The 25,320-nt window shown below is 41.3% G+C and overlaps 1 protein-coding gene across 4 annotated transcripts in view; it reads right to left on the minus strand.

Moving 5' to 3' along the window:
* Positions 1–881: 881 nt before the first annotated feature.
* POLDIP3 (DNA polymerase delta interacting protein 3) overlaps positions 882–25,320 on the minus strand; it is a 58,506-nt gene continuing 34,067 nt past the window's right edge. For 3 of the 4 annotated variants that reach the window (XM_073644128.1, XM_073644129.1, XM_073644127.1), the window contains 8 exons: positions 16,164–16,545; positions 15,757–15,846; positions 13,701–13,811; positions 11,106–11,306; positions 10,888–10,965; positions 7,646–7,775; positions 4,100–4,166; positions 882–1,440 (listed from right to left, as the gene is read on the minus strand). In XM_073644128.1, the coding sequence (XP_073500229.1) occupies positions 1,263–1,440; positions 4,100–4,166; positions 7,646–7,775; positions 10,888–10,965; positions 11,106–11,306; positions 13,701–13,811; positions 15,757–15,846; positions 16,164–16,545 (1,237 nt within the window). In that variant the 3' untranslated portion in view covers positions 882–1,262. The remainder of the gene's footprint in view (positions 1,441–4,099; positions 4,167–7,645; positions 7,776–10,887; positions 10,966–11,105; positions 11,307–13,700; positions 13,812–15,756; positions 15,847–16,163; positions 16,546–25,320) is intronic. The other variant, XM_073644130.1, reaches the window with a different exon arrangement.

The following is a 25,320-nucleotide window of genomic DNA, read 5'->3' on the forward strand; positions in this document are numbered from 1 at the left end:
GCGGCATGTGGTGAGGTTAGATGGTGGTGGGGAGAGGTCGGAGGTCATGATGAGGCTAGCCGATGCAGAGACATAGCTGATTGCTCAGAGCAACGCAGGGAATAGATGGCAACGCCCAGAGGAAAGAAGTGGTGTAGCCTATCCACAGGGCAGGAGTAAAGCCAGTTTGAGTGTTATTGGCCAGAAGTCTTCTGCTCCATGCAATGTGTCACACTCTTAGGGGTGGGCAGCTAGGAATCAAGAAAGGAAAAGGACCGTCCACCTAGGCACCTGATTGCCGGCTGCGTCAGGTATCAGTACTATGGAACTGAAATCCCCACAAGAGAGGGTATAGACTGACCACCAAAGGCTGTTCAGTCACTTTTGGGGAGAACCAGTGTCTTATCCCGCTCCATTACCCAAAACTAAAGAAGAGTTTGGCAATCTGCCAGAAAATCCAGGTCTGCCTCCTACTTGAGGAGTCCGAAAAATCTCAATTTAAAAAAAGTATACGGCTGTACGGGAAGAGCAAATAGGCAATCGTGGTATGGCACTGTGCCCTTCCTACACTGCAGATTTTTTTTTAATTAGCATTAAATTAAAATTTGTGATATTTATAGGAAACCATAATGTTTGTCCTCCCAGTATTCAGATCACTATTATCTGTGATCTGAATACAGAGAAATGCTGAAGGGAAATAGATCACGCTAGTACAACATGCTTCAGCCCCAGGGCCAAAAGTATTGCCTACGATTGTAGAGTTCTGGATGACATTTTCACAGTGTGAAACATTAATCAGGCATAAAAACATTATTTGGCTAGAACAGTCAAACACTTAGTGATCACCCCCCCTAATTCCATTTGTAGCGATCCAGATATTTTACAAAAACTACAAAACAGCATACAGATTATCCTTTTAGTAGAAACAGATTAATTGAAGAAATTTAAACAAGTTATTCAACTCAATGTACATTTAGTCTCCCTTGACATAACAGTAGGACCATAATCGTGCTGTATCAGAATACTAGAACAAGGGGAAAACAGGAATTCTTGATGCAATAATGCAACTGCCCCACAAAGAAGGTGAACTGGACTACAATGCTGGGAAGAGGATTGATTGTCCAATGTCTAATGCCAGAATCCTTCCAACATCAACTACCTGCTGGTGATCAGCGCTAAACAAAACCCGGGAAGCAAAATGAAGGTTTTTTTTATGGAGTCTCTGGGCCCATATGTGAATTGGGAATCTCTCCTATTACAGTCTCCAATTTGTGTTAGTCTCATCAGAGCTTAATCTTAAATGCAGTTGGCTGGATGACTGCTGATGACCCTGAGGATTTAAAGAGTGCTTTTAAGATAGTATCAGGATCGACTTCAGCTGGAGGATTTGAAGCAGCACCGGAGGAGGTTGTGTTTCTTCTAGATTCACCTTCCTTCTTTGATGGTGTGTCACTTAATCTTCTAAAAAGAAAAATTCTAAATGTTAGATTTGTTTTCGGGCCTGATACATTCAAACATTTGTTACTTCAGATGCAATTAATATGGTAAAGAAATACTCCATGCAAGCCATCAAAACCAAACCAGGAAACAAACAGTCTAAGACTATGTTCACACGCTGCATTTTTGCAGCTTTTTTATGCAAATTAAAAGCGGGTTTTTACAGTACCAGCAAAAGCTATGAGATTTCAGAAAACTCATGCACACACATTGGAGTCTGGTTCCATTGTGGTGGAGTCGGAATAAAATGAACAGACTCAGACTCCCAAACTATATAATAAATTGGGTACAGTAGTATAATGCAGGTTGTGCTGTAAATGTTTTCATAAGAATTTGGGAAAGTTATGAAATGTCCTATAAATGTCTGTTCTGTTCCTGATCTAAGGGTCTAGACTTTTAGTTGAGATTAATCTGTGCTGCACTTTATGTACACGCTCAGTAATGAGGCAGGGCTGTGGAATCAGAGTCGTGAGTCAGGGAAATTGAGGAGTCTTGAGTTGGAGGTATTGCTTAAGACTCCACAGGCCTGCATATAAAGCAACGATTAAGGCTATGTGCCCACAATGCGGATTTAATGTGTTTCCGCGTCGGCATTTCCACTGACGTCGGCAGTCGCGTGACCAGTCACATGACTAAATGACGTCATGAAAGGTCCTTTCTAGAGCACCGCGAGCCGCCGAAGACACCGGACGCACTGTAGAGGAGACCGGGAGCCATCGGAAGGCGAGTATAATGTTTTTTTTTTTTTTTCAACTTTATTTTTTTTACTATTGATGCTGCATTTGCAGCATCGTAACTTGGTCACACTATATAAATCCATGCCGGTTGCATGGATTTATATAGTGTGACCAAGTTGTCAAGCACTTTTTCAAGTGATGCTAAAAATCGCTTGGAAAAGAGCTTGATAACCCGCATGCAGAAATGCATGCAAAAACGCTCGACAAACGCTTCTACCTGGTGGGAAAAACACATGTAAAATCCGCATGCGTTTTTTCTGCCAGGGAGATGCAGAAACGCTCAGGAAAAATCCAGAGCATTTCTGCATCGTGGGCACTTAGTCTAAAGGGGTTTTTTCCACAAACAAAAGTTCATTTTAAAAATTGTCTGTGTCTGACCGTGTACGGACCATACCACAGCTCCTGGACAGTAGACAATGGATACATATATTTCTCCCCTTGCTGGGTTGTAATTTCTTGGTTGAAGTATAAATATAGTATAGTATAGATATTGAGAAATCTAGGGGATTAATACAAACACATTTCTCCTTAAATAATATGACCTTGCATACTAATGCTGATTGTCGCCTACACAACAACCCCAATTTACACTTATTCAAACAGAAGTCAATCTTTTAGGGTACGTCCACAGGAGGTGGAAATACTGAAGCTTTTCCATGAATATTTGTGCACAGAAAGTCAGCAGAATACAGTACGACATGCTGTGACTTTTTTTTTTTGATTACACAAGGAAATTAACACTCAGACCAGATCTTCAATTCTGCAGCATGTCAATGCATAAAAAGAAAAGATGCACAAACTATTGTTGCCCAACTGAACACCTGGTGGCCACTCCTGTAGCGCCGCTTACCTTACACTGCTGTGTGTATTCTAGCCTCCAGCAATGAAATTTCAAGTTATCAAGTACAGGCTGCAGCAGTCACCAGTCTATACGTCATTACTGGAGCAACAAAAACTGGCAGGGAAATAGGGTTCTGTTGCTATGGGAGTGGCAAGAAATTAAGGAGTAGAATTTTAAAAATACTTTATATTTTGTTTTGCAATTTGTTTCTAGATAAGTAGCTTTCTGCAGGAAGATCCCAGACAAAAGCCACACAAGTTGGAGTGGATTTGCCTCTGCTGATTTCCTGGTGGCCACTACTTTGACAACCCCTTCGCATTCCCCATGCTTGACCCTGATAAAACACTTATATTCACATCTCGTGCAGGCGCCCTTCCAGCAATGTAGGCACTCACGTTCCCAGGGCCAAATATTGGGGAATGAGAAGGGGTTGTCCAAGTAGTGGACAACTCTTAAGAGAAAAATGAATTGCTGAAGCTGTGAATCTCCTTTCACTAACGGGCAGTCAGGATGAATAAAGACATTAGCGCATATTTAAAAAGTGCTACTAAGAATTCCAATTTGCCTTCTGTAAAATTTGGTGAAGAATAGCTATTCTTATGGGACTAGCTTTAAAAGAAAACCTGACAGCTAATACGTGCAGTCTGAGCCATGTATGAGACACTGGCTGCATGATTTCAGCTATTAATGCCTGACTCTCTCACGTTTCAGAGATAAACAGTGTAATACCTGCTGGGGACTGAGCTGCGCTGGAGGCTAGTCGGACAGACGAGTCCCCGAAGGCTGCCCTGGAGAGACAGGTCTCTTGTAGAGGGCGGAGAGACGCTGACGGATACCTGCCGGTACGACTAGCATCAGCTGTCAAGTTCTCGTTAAGGATTTTGGCTGGGCCACTTATTTCCAAAGGAGAATGTTAATTCTATCCCATTCAAATGGCATTTTACAGAATTACATGATCCTAAAATTTCAGGAATAGTTTAGATATTTTGTTAAAAAATGTATTAAAGATTTCCTCCTATGAACCCATAATAACATGCACACTTACAGAAGGATGGGCTGGTCCGATGTGATCACACTACCATTCAGATGAAGATTGCATTTCATTGGCTGTCCTGAAATTACAAGTATAGTGTGTCAGTTGGATGTAGGTAAAACCACAGATTTAGAAGATAGTAGTTAGTAGTAAATCTGCTTATATCTACAGTTATTACACTATAGAAACAGCCCATTTTCTTTTGACAATACTGTGCAGCATTAACCTCTTACAGACAGACATGGGACATATAAGCAGATCATGTCAAGTGCTGGTGTGTGGCGTGTGCTCAGGAGCCCACAGCCGGCATCTTGCTAGTCCTCTCTAGATTGATAATGTTTAAGGATTTCAATCCTGCTGTCAATCTGTGATGATCGCATTTAAACACCACAATTGCCTGTACACACCAGCTCCTCATGAAGCGATCGCAGGGGGGGGGGGGGGGTGCAAAAGATGACAGACCCCCAGTAGTCATGACAAGCTTTCTCCTACTCCTTTATAAAAAAAATATATAAGATGAAATCCCTTTCCTCCCTTTTTCCCCCCGTTAATTGAAGAAAACGCACATTTGATGTCGCCATGTCTATAAAAATCCAATCTATGAAAAATTAACTTAAGTATAACTGGCACTTTAAAAAAACTGTTTATATAATACAGGCTCAGAATAATGTTGCCGATTGGTGGGGGTTTGGGTCCTGACACCCCGAATGCTTGGCCAAAACACCGCTTTGAAGAACGCAGTTCCTGCATGAGTTGTGCGGTGTACAAAAACAGCAGTGAGTATATGGGTCCGTACATGTGTATGTACCCACAGACTTACTGCTGAGCCCATACACTGCTCTGTGTGTGCAGCTCATGCACTGGGTGTTTTGACTAATCGCTGAGGTTCTCAGTACCTAGACCCCACCAATTAGCAATACTATTCAGAGCCTATAGGTTATACATTTTTATAAAGTGACAGTTACCCTTTTAACCAAACAGTATATGTAGTAATGATGAAAAAAATTGAAAAGCCAGGACTTTTTTTTTTCTTTGGGTTGTCGCACCTCTACTAAAAATGTGCAAAAATAAGCACGGAAATGTTTTATCTACCCAGCTCACCACACAAAAACAAGCCCTCACACAGCTTTAACTGACGAAAATGTAAAGTTGAAATAAAAAATGGCAAGCCAATTTTTTTTTCATTTTACAAAATTCCTTAAAAATTTTTATCATCAGTTAACCCACCTCTCCCCCACAACACTATAAGTGCTTGGTAATACGGCAATTGCACAGACATGGAAAATTATGTTGCCAGGTCATTTTTATCACACCATAAAAGCAAAAGTTTAATTTAAAAAAATACCAAAATCACACTTCTTTTGCGAGTTCACCACACTTGCGTTTTCCCCCATTTTCCAGTACATTGAATGGTAAAATGAATTGTGTAATTCAAAACTAAAACTCATCTTGTAAAAAACAAGCTGTCAGGACTACCTATTAGAAAGCGATAGTGCTTTGGAGAGTCTATCCTCCCCATATTACGTCGTCAGAATGTAACACAAATATGGCTAAGATGCAGCTTATCGGGCGATTTCTGAAGGCGACACGGTGATAATCAGTTGTTCTATGGTTTAGCCTCAATATTAACAAGTTTATAAAAAGTGACAACAGTCACGGGCACAAATATAAACAGGACAAATGTTAAGATGCCAGAAAAATATCTGCATGGAATGGGTAACAGGTTCAGTACAGAGGAAGCATATAATCATATGAAAAAAATGTATGCAACAGCCATGTATAGAAAAAAAACCTGGAAAATTTATTACAAAAAATCATGCATTAAAAGAATGTTAAAAAGTGGGAAACCACAACATGACGCCACAATCCCACATATAACAGGGGGTAAGCCATGTTATATGTTTGCAACTTTATCCTACATATAAAAAATCTTATTCCCCAGAAGGCAGTATGCCGAAACACGCGTCGGGGCTGACACCACATCCAACTCGAGATAATGATTTTTGTTATAGAATGCTCTCTTGTCATCTGTTTTGTCATGTTCATTTGTTCCTGTTGGTTAAATCATATTGTATCTAACATCCTCTTGTTATCATATAAAGTAATATACTTCCATCAGGATTTAGAAGATTTGTTATATGTAGGATAGAGTTGCAAACTTCTAACTTGACTTACCCCCGTTATATATTATATGTGGGATTGCGGCGCCTTCTTGTAGTTTCCCACTTTAACATTCTTTTAATGAATGATTTTTTGTAATGTTGCAATTAATAAACTTTTCTATATGTTTCTGCTATACATGGTTCTTGCGTACATTTTTTTCATATGATTATATATCAACATTAACAAGCTATTATCTTCATTAGGCTTCTTTCATTTCTATGTAGCCCTTGCCCTCTTTTTCTGCAGCTGTTTTGAAGATAAAATAATCAATGAAAAAACAATAGTAAACTATGCAAAATAAGGGATTATTCCTTCCATGGAGTTCTATAGCACTCACTTACATCTGCAATTTGTCTAATTGCTCCATTTCTTAAAAGTATTTCACCCAAGACCATTTTATTCATTATTGATGATAAATTATTGCACAAGATCCCATGGTTAACAAGGTTCAAATGTGTGAGAGGGACCAGATATTGCAACCATAATAAATGCACCAAAATTATGGAATTAAAGCAGACTTAATTATTTTAAAAAAAAAAACTGTTCTCCAAGACAGTTTCATCAGATTTTAGAGCACATTTTGAAAAATTAGCTCACACAGTATAAGAATCCTGGATAGAATAAATATTCATTTCTATGTAAGAAAGACTTGCGGTATATGTTCAGGCTTTCAAGTGTCTTTGCTTCAGGTTCCCAAAAACACCAAGCAGTTAAAATTGACCCATTCACTGGAAGTTTTCTGCTTGGAAGACTAGCCATACTTACAGTAAAAGTCAATGAAAAGGCTACATAGACACCTGGAAGATACCTAGTCGCCTTTAGAAATATTTTGGCTTTAAAAAAAAAAAAAAGAAAAGCTTTTAACTCATTGAACGGACAAAAAGAAGAAAAAAAAAAAAAATAAAAAAAACACACCCACTAGGCGCCCCAGAACACGTTACAAAAAACACATGAAAACACCAACGAAAAAAGGTCACAAACCGCTTCAGGAAATGCTAGATAAACGCACAAGAAAATGCTTCAGGGAAAAACAGTTGGCGATTTCTGATGCGGTTTCCACTTGAAGACATTGTAATGTTCACCACTTGGAAAAGATGTTGATCGCACTTACCCTAATGTATTTCAACATTAAAGGGATCCTGTCAATGATTGACAGCTGTCTCTGCATGCACACTTACAGAAAGACAGCAGTGAAACATTGCTGCCCATTGTACCGAAAATCCCAGATCGAGAAGAGGTTTAAATGATTAAATCACAAGTTATCATGAATCTTTTCTTACAAAACTATATATCAATCTGCTATAACATGGTCCCTGCAGATTGGACTGCATTTCCATCGTGACAGGTTCCCTTAAAAAAAAAAATTGTTTACCCCTTGGACCCCGTCCAACCTACCATCTAGATATCTGTTGTTGTATTTTTTATAGGCACCAACTGCATCTTCCTTTCTCACAAACACAACCTCTGCAACTCCGGAGCTCAGCAGGCGGGCACGCTTCAAGGCACCGCACACACAGAAAAGCTCCTGAGGGAAAAAAGTACAATACACATTATTTTGTTTCAATCATAAATCGTTGAAAAATTATGACTAGGTCTTTTTGGGACACATTTTATAATTCTTTTTTCCAACATAGGAAAATAGGTGTAGTCTACTGCCACTAAAAACAAAATAGCTTCCTTCTCAAACTCAGGCTATAACTGCCTACTGGCACGGAGCTTATCAGTTTTTGTCTCTGTAAAAAAAGGTGGGAAAATCCTATCTTTGATTAATTTTTAGAACACTCAAGCCATTGTTTGCAATGATCATGTTTTTCTCAGGCCAAGCTTCTTGTATCCATCCATCACAGGGACGTCGTGCTGCCTCAGATAACTTACATCCAGAGTCTGCAGCTACCACAGTCTACAAGGTTGTCTCCTCAACAAAGACATTACCCTCCCACTTCCACCCCAGGTGATATCAGCTCTTAAAAGAGAAACAAACAAATCTAGGCGCACGTCTGGAGTGAAGTTTATTTTATAATAAAGTATTTTCAATTAAGTCTAAGACATATCGCATTTAAGAGCCATCAGCGTCTATCTCAAATGATTGTGCGAAGAGTTAAAGGGGTATTCCCATCTCCAAGATCCTATCCCAATATGTAGTAGGTGTAATAATAAACATATTAGCAAATACCTCCAATTAGAAATGTAGTATAGTATTTTTGATTCACTGTGTCTCTTATCTCATGTGCAGGCATTGCAGGACCTTAGGTATCCATGGTTAAGACCACTAGCAGCTAGTGAACTGTCACTTTATCAGTGGACGTAACCAGGGCCCACAGGACAGACATTTGGCAGTATGTCTTTCACAGTATAAGGTTGTGCTTATATTAGCAAAACCTGAAAAAGTACGGTAAGTGTTTTCCATCTATTGGTCAACCAACCTCATTTACTGTACATACCCTAGGAACGCCCCTCTCCTTTATTTTTATAGTTGTCAACGCAGAACACTTATTTTCCACCCAAAAGAGAGGTCTCTCCACAAGTTGGATGTCAGGAGGGCCATCCTTAAACTGTCAATTAGTTGTTCTTTTAGCTGATCCAACTGCTCTGTCATTATGGACAGAAGACAAGAGTCTCGGAGGTTCAAAGGCAATGATTTCAGATAGCCTATGTCCGTCCACCTCACTAGACGGGGCATGGCCTCGCTCCATATAAGCATATGGAGAGAGATGGCGATCAATGGCTGGGGGTATTTATAACACACACATACCCTCCAGTCCCGGGTCTCATACCGGCCAATCCCTGAAACACACAGCACCTGTGCTGGGGGAATTCATAAGTCTGCAGTCACAAAGAGTGACTGCAAACTTATCACTTTCGACTGGACAACCCCTTTAATCATGTTTAAAATAATGTAATTATCTCCACTTGGTCCTCTGACTAATCAGGTTTTCATTGGTCCTTACATGGATGTGTATAGTATTTTATAACCTATTTTGACCATCACTAGCTCCTTATTTAGAGGTTGTTAGCCAAAAAATACTACTAGATGGCATAAAAGTTATCAAATTATATTACTTGTACCTTGCTAACCTTTGATGCCCCATTTCTTGACTATCTGGTCACCATTTATCTTCTGCCACCAATGTTTTTGTACTGTTTCTTAAATATATTTAATAAAGGTATTCTATATGATCTTTAAACCGGTTCCTTTTTTCACAAGATCACAGTTTTCTATGAAGTAACTCTGGATGTGAAACAAGTTAAGGCAGGTGTGGCCTTACATACAAAGAAAAAAAATCTGTACCCAAATAATGTAAAAGACTATCACACTGGAGCACTCACATCGGACAAGGCATTTTCCCACAACAGACATTTATCACTTATCTAGGAGTACACAGCACTGGTTTTTTTTTTGGGCAGCCCCTTAGGCTGCGTGCCCACTATGCGGTTTTTAAGTGTTTTTGCCGCGGAATTTCCGTAGCGAAAACACTTAAAAAACGCTTGGTAATACATGACCCATGGTCCCCAATGATAATCCGCATGTGCTGTGGATTATCATTGCGGAAAAATATGCAGCATGTCCATTAATTTTGCAGACACGCAGCGTAATTGCCGCCATTGACTTGCATTGAAACGCATAATATCCGTGTTAGTACATTTGTACACACGGATAATATGAGTTTCTATGTGCGGATGGTACCTGGGTTTGGAGAAGAGAAGACTCTCCTTCAGACCGAGGTACCACAGAACCTGTTAAAGAATTTAATATAAAAAATAAAGATTATACTTACCTTCTGATGTCCTCCCGGGGTTTTCTCCGCTCTGTCTGGACAGCTGTATGGGTCGCGGTGTTGTGAAGGACCTGCCATGATGTCATTGAGTCATGTGACCCGACACATGACTCAATGACGTCACCGCAGGTCCTTCACACTACCGCGAGCCGCTCAAGACACCGGACGGAGCGGAGAAAACACCGGGAGGACATCGGAAGGTAAGTATAATCTTTATTTTTTACCATTCTTATTCTTTTTTTTGACTAACTTGGTCACACTATATAAATCCATGCCGGTTGCATGGATTTATATAGTGTGACCAAGTTGTCAAGCACTTTTTCAAGTGATGCTAAAATCGCTTGGAAAAGCGCTTGATAACCCGCACGCAGAAATGAATGCAAAAAAGCTTTACAAACAAATCAGTGTTTTACCAGCAGATTACTACAACAGGACAGATGGCAGGTTGTCTAGTAGTCTAACCACACCCCCTGCACTGATTAGCAGCTCTGCCACTATGCAATGTACACCGAAAACTGTGGTATGGGTGGGGGTATACACAGCTCAACACTGTGAACTCTGCTAAACTACAATAGAGACAACTGTGATTATCACAACTGCTGCACACAGTAAACTAAAGTGATATATCACTGGAATCAGGGTCTCTCTCCCTACCGAATGCTGTCCAATAGCATATCAAAACCTGCTGACAGATTCCCTTTAAATATTGGCTGAATTAGCAAGAACATGCTTAACTATGACTCCTCCACACTGTGGTTATGAGAAACAGTTTAGGATTAGAAATATACCATTTATCCTGCAGATGGTGGTAAATGTATTATCAGCCAGCTGAAAAAAAAATTCCAATAAGCCGCTACTTACCACGATATCTTCCTCTGTGACTCTTGGGTGCAAATTATTAACGGTCATTTTTGTGCCTTCTAAAGGGCTGAAAACAGACTGGAAACAAAACAGAGTGTTAAAAGCAATAAAGGAGTAAATTGCAAAAAACTGCTAGCACGAAGATTAGAAAGGACAAGTGTCAGTGTGGGCATGTACTGCTTGATAAAAGAAGGTTCAATGGTGCATGCGATTCTCACCTCTTTTGGAGTCGGCTCTACTGAAGAATTGGCCTCCTTTGTGACAAGTGTCCGTGACACGTTGGTCAGAGCCTGTGTGCGCAATAAAGGTGCTGAAGTCTCGGGCGGAGTAGAAATAGGAGCTGTGTATGCATCATTCTGTACCACTTTAGTAAGAGGTAACGTTTGCCCAAGTGAAAATGTATTTCCAGACATTCCCGGCTACAAAGAGGTAAAATACAGACAGCTAAATAATCATTTTGACTATAAATAACTTCATGAGCTGTATAGGCAACGGAGTGACAAAGGCTTCCTCACGTCTGCAATCTATTCCAGTCAAATTTGCACTCCAAAAAATTAAATAGTGCAACTGGTGTACAATTTCTCTGGAAACCCGTGTGAAAATGAGAAATATGGTGTTAAAGCAATATATTTGTGGAAAAAAACACCGGGTCCGATTCATCAAAGCTTTTAAGCCAAGCTTTCAAAAGTCAAAGTTTTGGCGCAACTCCAGGCTGTGCTCAAATTTTGTGACTTAACATTCTTGTGTCATTTTTGCCCAGCTCAAACAAAGAGGGCAAAACAGGGACGTGCCAACCTCCGCTTATCAAAATCATGAGCGGTGGTGTTTGCCATGTCATAAGTCTTACTCTAGCAGTGACTAGAGTAGAATTTGTTGGGAGTGGCATGCCACTTCTCCGATGCTGCAGATTCATGAAAAAGTCTATGGCTCTTCATGGATCAGGAGCATCTGACTCCAGCACATCTCCTCATCAAGACCAGAGTCCTATATAAATATGTAATATTTCATCTTCAAGGCCCAATACTCTAAAATTCTGTGAAACTACTATGTGGTAAAGATAGTCATCACACCCCGTACATGAATTCCTTAAGGGTTATAATTTCCAAAAGGTGTCACTTGAAAAGTTTGAGGCTGAAGCAAAATTTGAGTTACAAAAGAAAATTTAGTTTTTTTGCATTAACTCCTGTGAAGGAAATATTCTGGAAGCAGGTTTGAATACATTAAGTGATGTAGTAATTATGGGGTCTAGTTTGCGGGTTCTTTGACTCATAGGCCCCTTAAAGTCACTTCAAAAGTTAAAGTGACCTCTAAAAATAGAAAGAAAAAAATTCTAACCTTTCAAAAATCTTAACAAAAAATGTTGTTTTAACAATGATGCTGATGGAAAGGAGATATGTGGTAAATGCCATTAACTATTTTGTGTAATATACTTATCTGCTTTAAGTGCACATATTTTAGATATTTTCATAAATAAATGCAAATCATATCAACCTAAATTTACTACTAAAGTTTAATGTGTCACCCCCCAAAAAATTTCAAAATCACTGGGATGTGTGGAAGCATTGCAGGAGAAAAAAAAATAAAAGGTCAGAATTGTCGTTTTTTTAGATCACCTCACCAACAAAATGTAATAAAAAGCAAGTTGTATGCACCCCAAAAATGTAGTCTTAAACAATGGCAGAATACATTTTTTCCCCCCATTTCATTACGCTTGGATTTTTTTTTACCAATTTCTCAGTACATTTTATGGTAAAAAAAAAAAAGGTGACATTCAAAACTATAACTAGTCCTACAAAACACAAGCCTTAATACAGCTGTGTTGACAAAAAAATATAAAGTTGTGGCTCTTGGAAAAAGGCGAGTAAAAAAAAATAAATAAAACAAATTCACATACATTGGCAATAAATTTGGCTCGTGCATTGCATCTGCATGGCCAGGCCTTACCCTAAGTGCACAATTTCAACATTGGTATTGTTTCAGGAAAAGTATCCTATCTACTCTTTTTTTATTCATAACTTTATTTCTAGTGTGACTGTTCCTTTAAAATAGTAAAAATTAAGGGCCTGATTCATGAAGGTGCTTTAATTCGCAGTACCAGCCAGCTGGTACTGCGAATTGGGCAGAGCAAGGGTGGGAAAGGGGCACATAGCTAAACTGACCCATCTAATTTATGAAAATTTACTTCACTAGTTCCTGACCAGACCACATTTCTGGAGGAGGTGCGTGCTAGTTAAGAGATGCGCTTAATTCATTAATGTGCCTCTTCATGAATTATGCACATCATACTCTAGCAAGTCTTTCAGTGCAATATGTCAGCAGGTTTTTGCTATGTTATCTGAGAGCAACATTATGTAGGGGCAGAGACCCTGATTCCAGCAATGTGTCACTTCTTGGGCTATGTTTTGTGGATTTAATAATCTCCTGCTGTTAAAACACAGATTTTTATCACGACAGGACCAAGTGTCCTCTGCCTCCTGGTCCAACCACATCCCCAACACTGATTACCAGGTTTCTGTCAATATAAATTGTACACAGAAAGCAGCCAATCAGAAGTGTGGGCGAGGTTATACAGAGCTCAAGCTCTGCTAGTTCTGAAACAGAGAAAACTGTGATTCTGTCAACTGCTGGACCAAGTAAACTAAGTGATACAGCGCTGGAATCAGGGTCTCTACATCATGCTGCTGTCAGATTACTTAGCAAAAGCCTGATGACCGATTCCCTTTCATTAATTATGTAAGTGAGTAAAATAAATAAGTTAAGACAAGTGTGCAAAAGTCAGTCCTATTAAATCAGGCCCTAAATGTCAAAATTACCCTTTTTTGCACAGTGTTGGCAGCTGTGATCTTCATCTTTTTGGTGGGGATGTGAGAAAGTTCCAAGTCGTCATCAATACCATCATCCATATCTTGTAGAGAGGAAATCTGCTGATGGACAAACCAGCTATTATACTGAATGTAGGAATGTGAATCAGTTTCACATTTAAGAGGTAGAAATATAAGCACAGATCAGAAGGTTTTTTTTATTCAAATTTTTCAACAGAGTTTTTAAACAAGCATAATAAATTATCAAAACACAGATCATGATTTATTGTTTCACACCCTAGTTATTTCACATTGACAAGGATTTTCAAAATAAGTACATCTGCCTCAAGAAATCTAATTAACGTTGTATGCAGCTTGTACCATTAATTCTGATGACAGATCTGCTGTAACCTAAAAAAAACACCATCTGGAAAAGTTTTCCCCCTCCCATATACTAATGTGCCACAAACAGGAAGTTGATATCACCAATCATTCCCATTTTATTTAGGTGTATCCATATAAATGGCCCACCCTGTATAACAAGCTTTATTAAATACAATTACACAGAACAAGACAAACATCCATATAAATTAAAAACATCTACAAACAGAAGGACAACAGTCAACCAGACTTTCCTGGCAATACCCACATATGTGATGTGCAATATAAGAAAATAAGAGCTACAGCAAAGCATTTAATATGCAAAAGGAGCCAGTAATGCCAACCCTGAAGCTGCCTAATAGTGCAGGAATAACATGCTAATGCTTGGAACATTAAAGTGAGAACACACACACAAAAAAAAAGTCAAGGCGGCATAACATCAGGGATATGCATGGGATTTCTGAACATCCCGGTCCTAGAACTAACCTCACAATTGATACTCTTACCTCTGGCTGCTAAGTATTTGTATTTATTGCGTTAAGCTTTGCTTTATTATGCCGTGCTCTCCGTTAGATGCATCATGCATTAGTATGTTATGTTAGGCAACTTCAGGGCTTTTACTGGGTGTCACCCTTGGCACGTGACGTGGGTGAGACTGCATCGCGATTACTTCATCTTGCACTCAGGCTGAAAATTGAGCATAAACCACCAACGCAGTCCACATAGCTCAGGTATGCAACACGTCGCCACCACTCGCCAAACAATGTGATTAGTCCACAAAATGTGCCCTGCTAGCCAACCACTCTCAGAAAGGCTATAGATTCAAGGTCCAAACTTACTAACGTTTCAGGTTTTAATAAAACCATGTACAGCACTTGCCAGCAAAGTGTATATCAAGAGGCAAATGAAGCGACATACAAATATGTAAAAGTTCTAAAATAAAAAATAGCAAAGGGTTTTCAATCTATAAATAAGCTTGTTTCCATGAAGGTAGGAGAATGGCGACACACTTAGACCAGACTGACCCCCAAAATGTGAACCCCTTTCAATTGTTCAAATCAGCTTCAGTATCTCCAATCCTGGGCTCAGGTTTCCCAGATCACCTGTTTGTTAGGAAAATTTCAGGTCTAAAACTGGTGAGTTAATAAGGGGGCAAGTACAACAAATATTTAATAGTTCATTATCTTGCATCCCCACCCCCACTAAAGGGAATGTCCAGTTTGGATAACATGTGTCCATATGTTCACTTATTGTACCAACCAGGCCTTCGTGTCAAAAATAACACTTCTCCAGGACATAACCTTCCCCTCAGCTCTGGCTCCTACTAAACCCATGCCAGAGCCTGCAATAAAAGTTCCAAGTTTTTATGGTCCTTTTACCAAAATTATCCTTAAGGATGTCACACTTTTATCCTAAAATTGCTGCAGCTATAGTATGGTCCGCTGGGACAACCGCTACTTGTACTGTGGATTCATGTCAGTTTTAAGATGGTTTTGACCTACATGGATGTTGGTCTTGTTTGGTCTGCACAATAATATTTAATATGGATTGTTATTTTGGATAGGACTTGGATGTGCACTGTTCTCCATTTTTATATGAAGTATGCCTGCCTTTTTTTTATTACGGTGTTCAGATTGGTTCCGTTAGTGGCAGAACTTGTAATGACAGATAAGATGACAATACTTACCGGTTTCCCAGGTTCATGGTTAACCACGTTTATTCGCATTCCTTTAACAGTGTTCGTTAGACCTGAAGAAATTGCTTTTGGCTGTGAAATCTGGAAACAAAGGAATGCATTGAACATGAGCAAATTTATAAGTTTTATTTAATTAGTGATTATAGACAACCAAAAGTAATTTCTACTTCATTCAAACCATTGACAGCATATTAATAATAAACTACGATACAAGTTATCAATATTGATTATCAGAAAAACACATTGGATCTAATGCAGTGACTATTATGCCATTGATAAAACTAAAAACACACTACAAACTATTTTGGTTTTATAAAATATTAGGAAACCAAATTCATGCAACCTGAAGAAAGTGTAATGAGCACAGTGATTCCCTTTGTTACTTTGCCACCACTTACTTGGATGGTCTTGGTAATGTTTATGGGTGAAGAATGTTGTGCCACAGGTGAGTTGATCGTTACAGCAGGTGCATTCCTCTTTAAACTTAGTTTCTCACGAGCATCCATCAGTTTGGTCGGTTTTCCTCCAACAGTGATCTGCTGCTTCCTAGAATTTAGCATCTCACGAGCATCTTGCACTTTACCCTTTATACGGAAACGTGCGTCTTTGGCAACCAATTTCTCACGGGCATCTTTTATGCCTAGCTTCAGACGCGCATCTGTTACACCTATCTTCTGACGAGCATCAAACGCTCTCTGGTAATTGGTAGTGGGTATACGGCTAATTGGTGTAGGCTGGATCCTGGATCTCATACCTCCAAGAGCCCCTCTGTTATTGATCCTGAAAAGGGAGGAAACATGCAAATTAAACCTAGCAGTATAACATGATAACCAATAAAGTGTAACTGCACCTTTTGATATGTCAAAGTTATTGTTGGAGATCTTAACCTCTTCATCCCGAAGCCTGTTTTCACCTTCTTGACCAGGGCAATTATCTCAATTCTGACCACTGTCACTTTATGAGGTAATAACTGAAACGCTTCAACGGATCCCACTGATTCTGAGACTGTTTTCTCGTGTACTCCATGATAGGGGTAAAATTTGTTCGATATGACTTGAGTTTGTGAAAATATCGTAAATTTGGCAATTTTCAAACTTTTCATTTTTTTATGCCCTTAAACCAGAGTTTTAGCACACAAAATAGTTAACATACATTTACCATATGTCTACCTTACATCAACACAATTTTTGGAAACATTTTTTTCTTTAGGGAGTTAGAAGGGTTAAAAGTTGACCAGCGATTTCTCATTTTTCCAACAAAATTTACAAAACCTTTTTTTTTTTTACACCATTCTAAAACCTGCACCTCTCAAAGTCCTCAAAACCACATTCAAAAAGTTTATTAACCCTTCAGGTTGATCACAGGAATTAATGCAAAGTGGAAGGAATTTTTTATTTTTTTTTCACAAGGGTAATGGGAGAAAACGGACCCTAATAATTGTTGTGCAATTTCTCTTGAATACAACGATACTCTAGATGTGGCGGAAAACTACTGTTTGGGCACATGGCAGGGCTTGGAAGGGAAGGGAAGGAGTGACGTTTTGGGAAGCAGACTTTGATGAAATGGTCCACAAACAAAATTTACAGGCGCTTCACACAAAATTAGAATAACATCAAACAGTTAATTTATTTCAGTTCTTCAATACAAAAAGTGAAACTTTTTTAATGTTGATGATTATGGCTTACAGCCAATGAAAACACAAAAATCATTATCTCAGTAAATTAGAATAATTAACAAAAACACCTGCAAAGGCTTCCTACGCATTTAAAAAAGTTCCTTAGTCTGTTTCAGTAGGCTCCACAATCATGGGGGAAGTCTGCTGACTTGATAAACGTCCAGAAGGCAGTCATTGACACACTCCACAAAGAGGGTAAGCCACAAAAAGTCATTGCTAAAGAAGCTGGCTGTTCACAGAGTGCTGTACCCAAGCATATTAATGGAAAGTTGAGTGGAAGGAAAAAGTGTGGTAGAAAAAGGTGCACAAACAACCGGGATAACCGCAGCCTTGAAAGGATTGTTAAGAAAAGGCTATTCAAACATTTGGGGGAGATTCACAAGGAGTGGACTACTGTTTGAGTCATTGCTTCAAGAGCCACCGCACACAGACCTATCCCGGCCATGGGCTACAAGTGTCGCATTCCTTGCGTCAAGCCACTCATGACCAATAGAGAACGCCAGAAGCATCTTACCTGGATCAAGGAGAAAAAGACCTGGACTGTTGCTCAGTGGTCCAAGGTGTTGTTTTCAGATGAAAGTAAATTTTGCATTTCATTTGGAAATCAAGGTCCCAGAGTCTGGAGGAAGAGTGGGGAGGCACACAATCCAAGCTGCTTGAGGTCTAGTGTGAAGTCTCCACAATCAGTGATGGTTTGGGGAGCCATGTCATCTGCTGGTGTAGGTCCACTGTGTTTTATCAAGACCAAAGTCAGCGCAGCCATCTATCAGGAAATTTTAGAGCACTTCATGCTTCCCTCTGCCGACAAGCTTTTTGGAGATGGAAATTTCATTCTCCAGCAGGACTTGGCACCTGTCCACACTGCCAAAACTACAAATATCTGGTTTAAAAACAACAGTATCACTGTGGTTGACTGGCCAGCAAACTCGCCTGACCTTAACCCCATAGAGCAGAGGTCCCCAACCGCCGGTCCGCGGAACAGGACCGGGCCGTTGGGGTTTTTCAGCCGGTCCGCGGCACCGCCACAGACAATCACTAAACATTGACAGTGTGCTCTGGTCTGCGGTGGCTCAGAGCACACTGTGTGGGGTGGATGCTGCCCGCTGTTCTAGACTCCCGCAGGGTAGACCTGTAGAGGACCTGTGATGACATCAAGGTACATAACTGTGATGTCACCACAGGTCCTGAAGCAGGATGAAGCAGGGGCGGAACTACCGCCCGTGCAGCCGGTTCATTGAACGGGGGCCCCGAGGGAGAGGGGGCCCCTCCAGCCTCCAGCAGGGACGCCATCAGGGCATGACTGCCCTGACTCCAGTATGGGGCCCGGCCGGTAGGAGCCCCCTCGGAGCCCCCCTCTTGTGCGTCTCTCTCCTCATGGGGCCCCCGGCCCCATGCAAAGAGCCGGGTCCAGGACATCTCATAATTCCTCTGACTTCCGGTCATGTGACGGCGCCGTCACATGACCGGAAGGCAGGAGAACCTGGTGTCAGCGATTTGGACGAGCGCCAGGATTCTGCAGGGATCGCATGGGGGTAAGTATAACAAGTTTTATTTTTTTTTAAATACAATTAACTAGGAGTGGGGGGAATGGGAGATGCACATGGGGGGGAGGGGAGAGATGAGAGATGCACATGGGGGGGAGGGGAGAGATGAGAGATGCACATGGGGGGGAGGGGAGAGATGAGAGATGCACATGGGGGGGAGGGGAGAGATGAGAGATGCACATGGGGGGGAGGGGAGAGATGAGAGATGCACATGGGGGGGAGGGGAGAGATGAGAGATGCACATGGGGGGGAGGGGAGAGATGAGAGATGCACATGGGGGGGAGGGGAGAGATGAGAGATGCACATGGGGGGGAGGGGAGAGATGAGAGATGCACATGGGGGGGAGGGGAGAGATGAGAGATGCACATGGGGGGGAGGGGAGAGATGAGAGATGCACATGGGGGGAGGGGAGAGATGAGAGATGCACATGGGGGGGAGGGGAGAGATGAGAGATGCACATGGGGGGGAGGGGAGAGATGCACATGGGGGGGAGGGGAGAGATGAGAGATGCACATGGGGGGGAGGGGAGAGATGAGAGATGCACATGGGGGGGAGGGGAGAGATGAGAGATGCACATGGGGGGGAGGGGAGAGATGAGAGATGCACATGGGGGGGAGGGGAGAGATGAGAGATGCACATGGGGGGGAGGGGAGAGATGAGAGATGCACATGGGGGGGAGGGGAGAGATGAGAGATGCACATGGAGGGGAGGGGAGGGATGAGAGATGCACATGGGGGGGGTGGATGAGAGATGCACATGGGGGGTGGATGAGAGATGCACATGGGGGGTGGATGAGAGATGCACATGGGGGGTGGATGAGAGATGCACATGGGGGGTGGATGAGAGATGCACATGGGGGGTGGATGAGAGATGCACATGGGGGGTGGATGAGAGATGCACATGGGGGGTGGATGAGAGATGCACATGGGGGGTGGATGAGAGATGCACATGGGGGGTGGATGAGAGATGCACATGGGGGGTGGATGAGAGATGCACATGGGGGGTGGATGAGAGATGCACATGGGGGGTGGATGAGAGATGCACATGGGGGGTGGATGAGAGATGCACATGGGGGGTGGATGAGAGATGCACATGGGGGGTGGATGAGAGATGCACATGGGGGGTGGATGAGAGATGCACATGGGGGGTGGATGAGAGATGCACATGGGGGGTGGATGAGAGATGCACATGGGGGGTGGATGAGAGATGCACATGGGGGGTGGATGAGAGATGCACATGGGGGGTGGATGAGAGATGCACATGGGGGGTGGATGAGAGATGCACATGGGGGGTGGATGAGAGATGCACATGGGGGGTGGATGAGAGATGCACATGGGGGGTGAGCTGCACATGAGGGGGTGAGAGATGCACATGGGGGGGGTTATGTTTACATAACTTTGTTGCCTTATGAAGGGCGGGGGGGGCCCCCAAAAATTTCTTGCACAGGGGCCCACTACAGTCTGTGTCCGCCCCAGGGATGAAGTAAATGCAGTTGAACAGCAGCTGTCAGGACAGCTGCCCTGTCCTGCTGCAGGGCGTGATGGGGCCTCAGTGATGCGGCTCCTGGCACAGCACATTATGTGGGGCTCCTGGCATAGCTCCTGGCGGGGACCTGGTCTACACTATATGATAAGTATGCACTAAACTCCAAATCCCTCCATTACCCCGCCCCCATATGACCAAAGCCCCGCCATGGAAAAATGATCTTGCTTCAAGCCGGTCCCTGGTGCAAAAAAGGTTGGGGACCACTGCCATAGAGGATCTATGAGGTATTGTCAACAGGAAGATGAAAGACACCAGACCCAACAATGCAGACGAGCTGAAGGCTGCTATCAAAGCAACCTGTGCTTCCATAACACCTCAGCAGTGCCACAGGCTGATCGCCTCCATGCCACGCCACATTGATGCAGTAATTGATGCAAAAGGAGCCCGACCAAGTATTGAGTGCATTTACTGAGCATACATTTCAGTAGGCCAACATTTTGGATTTTAAAAACATGTGTCAAGCTTTTGTTATAAAGTATTCTAATTTACTGCGATAATGACTTTTGTGTTTTCATTGGCTGTAAGCCATAATCATCAACATTAACAGAAATAAACACTTGAAATAAATCACTCTGTAATGACTCTATATAATATGAGTTATATTTTTTGCATTGAAGAACTGAAATAAATTAACTTTTTGATGATATTCTAATTTTGTGAGACGCACCTATATATGCCTGCCAATACATTTCACAAAACCTACATTCTTTCATTCCTGTTCCTGGATCCCCAAAAATGTCCCTGAATAAAAAAAAAATTAGACATTACCCTAAACATGGGATTAGTAAAAAAACAAAAAAAAAACAAGCAGCACTGTATTTGCAGCTGGCATGTCCCGAGCCTGCTATGAAACCCTACTGAGATGTCTTCATTTTAGTGACAATTTCCAAGCCCCCCCAAGAACGGACCCCAACTACGATTGCCTGATTAAATTGAGACCCCTAATTTCCCTCTTAAAAGATTTATTTTTAAATTCATACACCCCTGAGCAAGATGTTGCAACCGACGAGTCCTTGACGAGTTTCAAGGGCCGTTTGTCATTCTGACAATTCCTAAAATTAAGGTGTCAAGCTATACAAAATGTGCAAGAGCACAACAGGCTACATACACATCCACCTTCATAATTTACGATGGTAGGGACCACCAAATTAACCCACCAAACTGCCGCCAGACAATTGGCATCCCTGGTAAAATTGTCTGGAAGCTAATGACGCCCTTTCTCCATCAAGGTTACCACATTTACACAGACTACTACATGAGTATGCCCCTATACAAATCCCTCCACACTGCATATAGAGGGGCCTGTGGGACTGTCCTAAACAAACAAGTAGGTTTTAAGTCACAGTTTGTGTCCAGACATTTGGAGAAAGGGGCGTCATTCTCACTCGCAAGTGACCAACTTCTTGCAGTGAAGTGGAATGACAAGAAGGATGTCTACATGCTGACCACGCTGCATGTGGACACCACTGTAACAGTCATAGATAGGGGCGCCACCAGGGACAAGGAAAAACTGGTCTGCATCACAGACTATAATAAATTTGAGAGGCGTTGACTTGTCAGACCAAGTGCTTCAACAATACCTGGTGAAGCTGAAGGCCAAGGCCTAGTGTAAAAAAAAAAAAAAAGGTAGCAATCTCTCTCATCCAGATTGCTACCTACAACAGTTTCGTCCTCTATAAAAAGTGCACTCACTTTTCTCCAGTTCCAGGAGAAAACTGTAGTGTCTCTCCTATTTGACTCAACGGCACAGGAGGCAGTCTTCGAGTCAGAGGATGTCCGAAGACCATCAGAGCGACATTTTATTCACCTAGTCACTGCCACTCCCACCCAAAACAAGATGCCGGGTTTGTAGTAAGCATGGTAGAAGGAGTGATTCCTAGTATTATTATATGCCCATCCCAACCAGGTCTTTGTGTCACCCCCCGCCTAAAATCTACCACACAACTTCCCATTATTAATTTGACGTAAATAAGACCAAAGTGTGTCATAGCCTGTTTAGAAGGGCCCCAGTAGAGAGGAATTTTTATTGGACAAGCAATAAAAAGAATATTTTTCTCAGTAAAACTCATTTTACGTAGTTTCACAATTAATTCCATTACTTGATCACTCACATACCAAACTACTATTCAGACAAATTTTTGTCCACATACACGTCTGTATACTCCAGAATGTGGACCCCACAAATGTTCTTGAAAAGTCAGATCATCTGACAATTCCAGGATTTGATTACTCACAAACATTTTTCACCATTCATCTTAGTTCGACTGATTTGCTACACAAAACTTTTGTTTCCATTTATATTACTTACATATTATTTATATTGGTGATACAGGCAGGATCTGTAATAATGAGGCTGTTCCGTACTTATACACTATGGGATGCTCTTGCCGAACCTCCTGTACCAGACAATACTTTCAGGATTCTGTAGGGGATTGGTTGTTTTGTGCACATAGCAGGTCCTAGCTTGGAGGACAGGAGCCTGATATGGTGTACCACGTCTATTGGCACATTTGTGCTTCATATAGAATCATGAAATGTTAGTGTTGGAGGGGACGTCCGGGGCCATCATATCAAAACCCCTGCTTAATGCAGGATTCATTAAATCATCTCACACAGATGTCTGTCCAGCCTCTGTTTGAAGACTTCCATTGAAGGAAAACTGACCACCTCTCGTGGCAGCCTGTACCACTCATTGAGCACCCTCACTGTCAAAGTTCTTTCTATGTAGTTTTCCTAATATAGGTTATGATGGAGCTAAATGGCCGCTGTACAATCAGTCTCTGAAAGATAAACCTGTCATTCTAGCCCTGATGGTGTTCTTTCATCTTTGGAACAGACTCAGGTGCGCCACATAGTTGGCAGCATTTTCCTCTACATTTTACCCGTCATTTCAGTACAGTTTATTCTTCCTGCTATAATATACGCAATTGCAGGACAACTGTTTTGTTAGCAAGACCAAGTTTTAACATCAGCAAGTGTGTTTTAGGGGCATGCGTCCCACTGTAATAATTCCTAGAAGGACTTTCTTGTTTGGTAGCTGAATGTCTCACTAAGGTTTGAATGGGTCCTGGAATGCCATCAATTTTACCCTAAAGACCAAATGGCACACCATCTATAGGCACTGCCGTGTGTCCAGTGCGCACATTGGTGCCATATTGAATGTATTTCTCAACATCTGAAAAACGAGTGCAATAAAATTTGAGGTGTATTTCTCAGAACTTACAAAAACATTCATAAAAGTGATTACAAATGAGAAATTTTCAAATTTGTGTTGCATTAACTGCATAAAAAAATGGTGGTATCAAACTACTCACTACCTCCTTAGATAAATACATTAGAGGGTATAATTTACAAAAAAAGATATTTATGGGGGATTTCTGTTACTCTTGAACCACACAGGCTCTGCAAATATGACAACCTATTCCAGTAACAGCCAAATTTGTGGTCCAAATTTCACATTGAGCCTCTTCCATTCTGAGACTGGCCGTTAGTCAAAACAGAACTTTTTGACTACGTGTTGGGTATCGACACCCTGGTAAGAAAGTGGGTAACAAAATATGAAATTTGAGACTAAAGCGAGATTTTGGTGAAAAAAAAAGAATTTTCAATATGACGACCTAATGTTATCAAATTCTGTGTAGCACCTATAGGTTCAAAATGCTCACTATACCTCTGGATAAAATCCTTAAAGGGTGTAGTTTCCAAAGTGGGGTCACTTGTGGGGGTTTTCCACTGTTTAGGCACATCAGGGTCCCTCCAAACGCAACATGGCGTCTGATGTCTATTCCAGCCAATTTTGCGTTCAAAACGTCAAACAGTGCTCCTTGCCTTCAGAGCCCTGCTGTGCGCCCAAACAGCAGTTTTCCCCCATATATGAGGTATCAACGTGCTCAAGAGAAATTGCACAACATATTTTGGAGTCCATTTTCTCCTGCTGCCCTTGTGAAAATAACAAACATTCGGTCTAAAGTAAAATTTGTGTGAAAAAAAAAGTTAAATGTTAATTTTTCCTTCCACATTGCTTCAGTTCCTGTGAAGCACCTGAATGGTTAATACACTTCTTGAATGTGGTTTTGAGCACCTTGAGAGGTTCCGTTTTTTGAATGGTGTCACTTTTGGGTATTTTCTGTCATATAGGCCCCTCAAAGTCACTTCAAATGTGATGTGGTCCCTAAAAAAATGGTTTTGTAAGTTTTGCTGGAAAAATGAGAAATTGCTGATCAACTATAAACCCTTATAACTTCCTAACAAAAAGAAAAATAGGTTTCAAAAACTGTGCTGATGTAAAATAGACATGTGTGAAATATTATTTAATAACTATTTTGTGGGAAATAACTATCTGGTTTAAGGGCAAAAAATTAAAAGTTTGAAAATTGTGAATTTTTTACTTTTTTTCACAAATAAACGCAAGTCATATCAAACAAATTTGTCCACCATCTTGAAGTACAATATGTCATGAAAAAACATCTGAGAATCAGGGGGATCCGTTGAACCGTTTCAGAGTCATTACCTTATTAAGTGCCACTGGTAAAAATTGGAAAATTTGGCTTGGTTTTCAAGGTCAAAATTGGCTCCTTCACTAAAGGGGAAACAGGTCAATTTGGTCTGAAAATTGACAACTCCTTTTTGGTCTCATACATCCACATTGTGGCTGTATAATGAATCCTTTAACAGGTTGTCTGGACATCCAACATTGGCGACTTAGGGTTTGTGACCTCCACCAACCAACCGACGGGCGGCACTAAATGACAGCTGATCAGTAAATAATAACGAATTGGCATACTTTACAAG

The sequence above is a fragment of the Phyllobates terribilis genome, unplaced genomic scaffold (assembly GCF_046119375.1).
Source record: "Phyllobates terribilis strain yellow unplaced genomic scaffold, ASM4611937v1 Scaffold_8__6_contigs__length_399053987, whole genome shotgun sequence".
NCBI lineage: Eukaryota > Metazoa > Chordata > Amphibia > Anura > Dendrobatidae > Phyllobates > Phyllobates terribilis.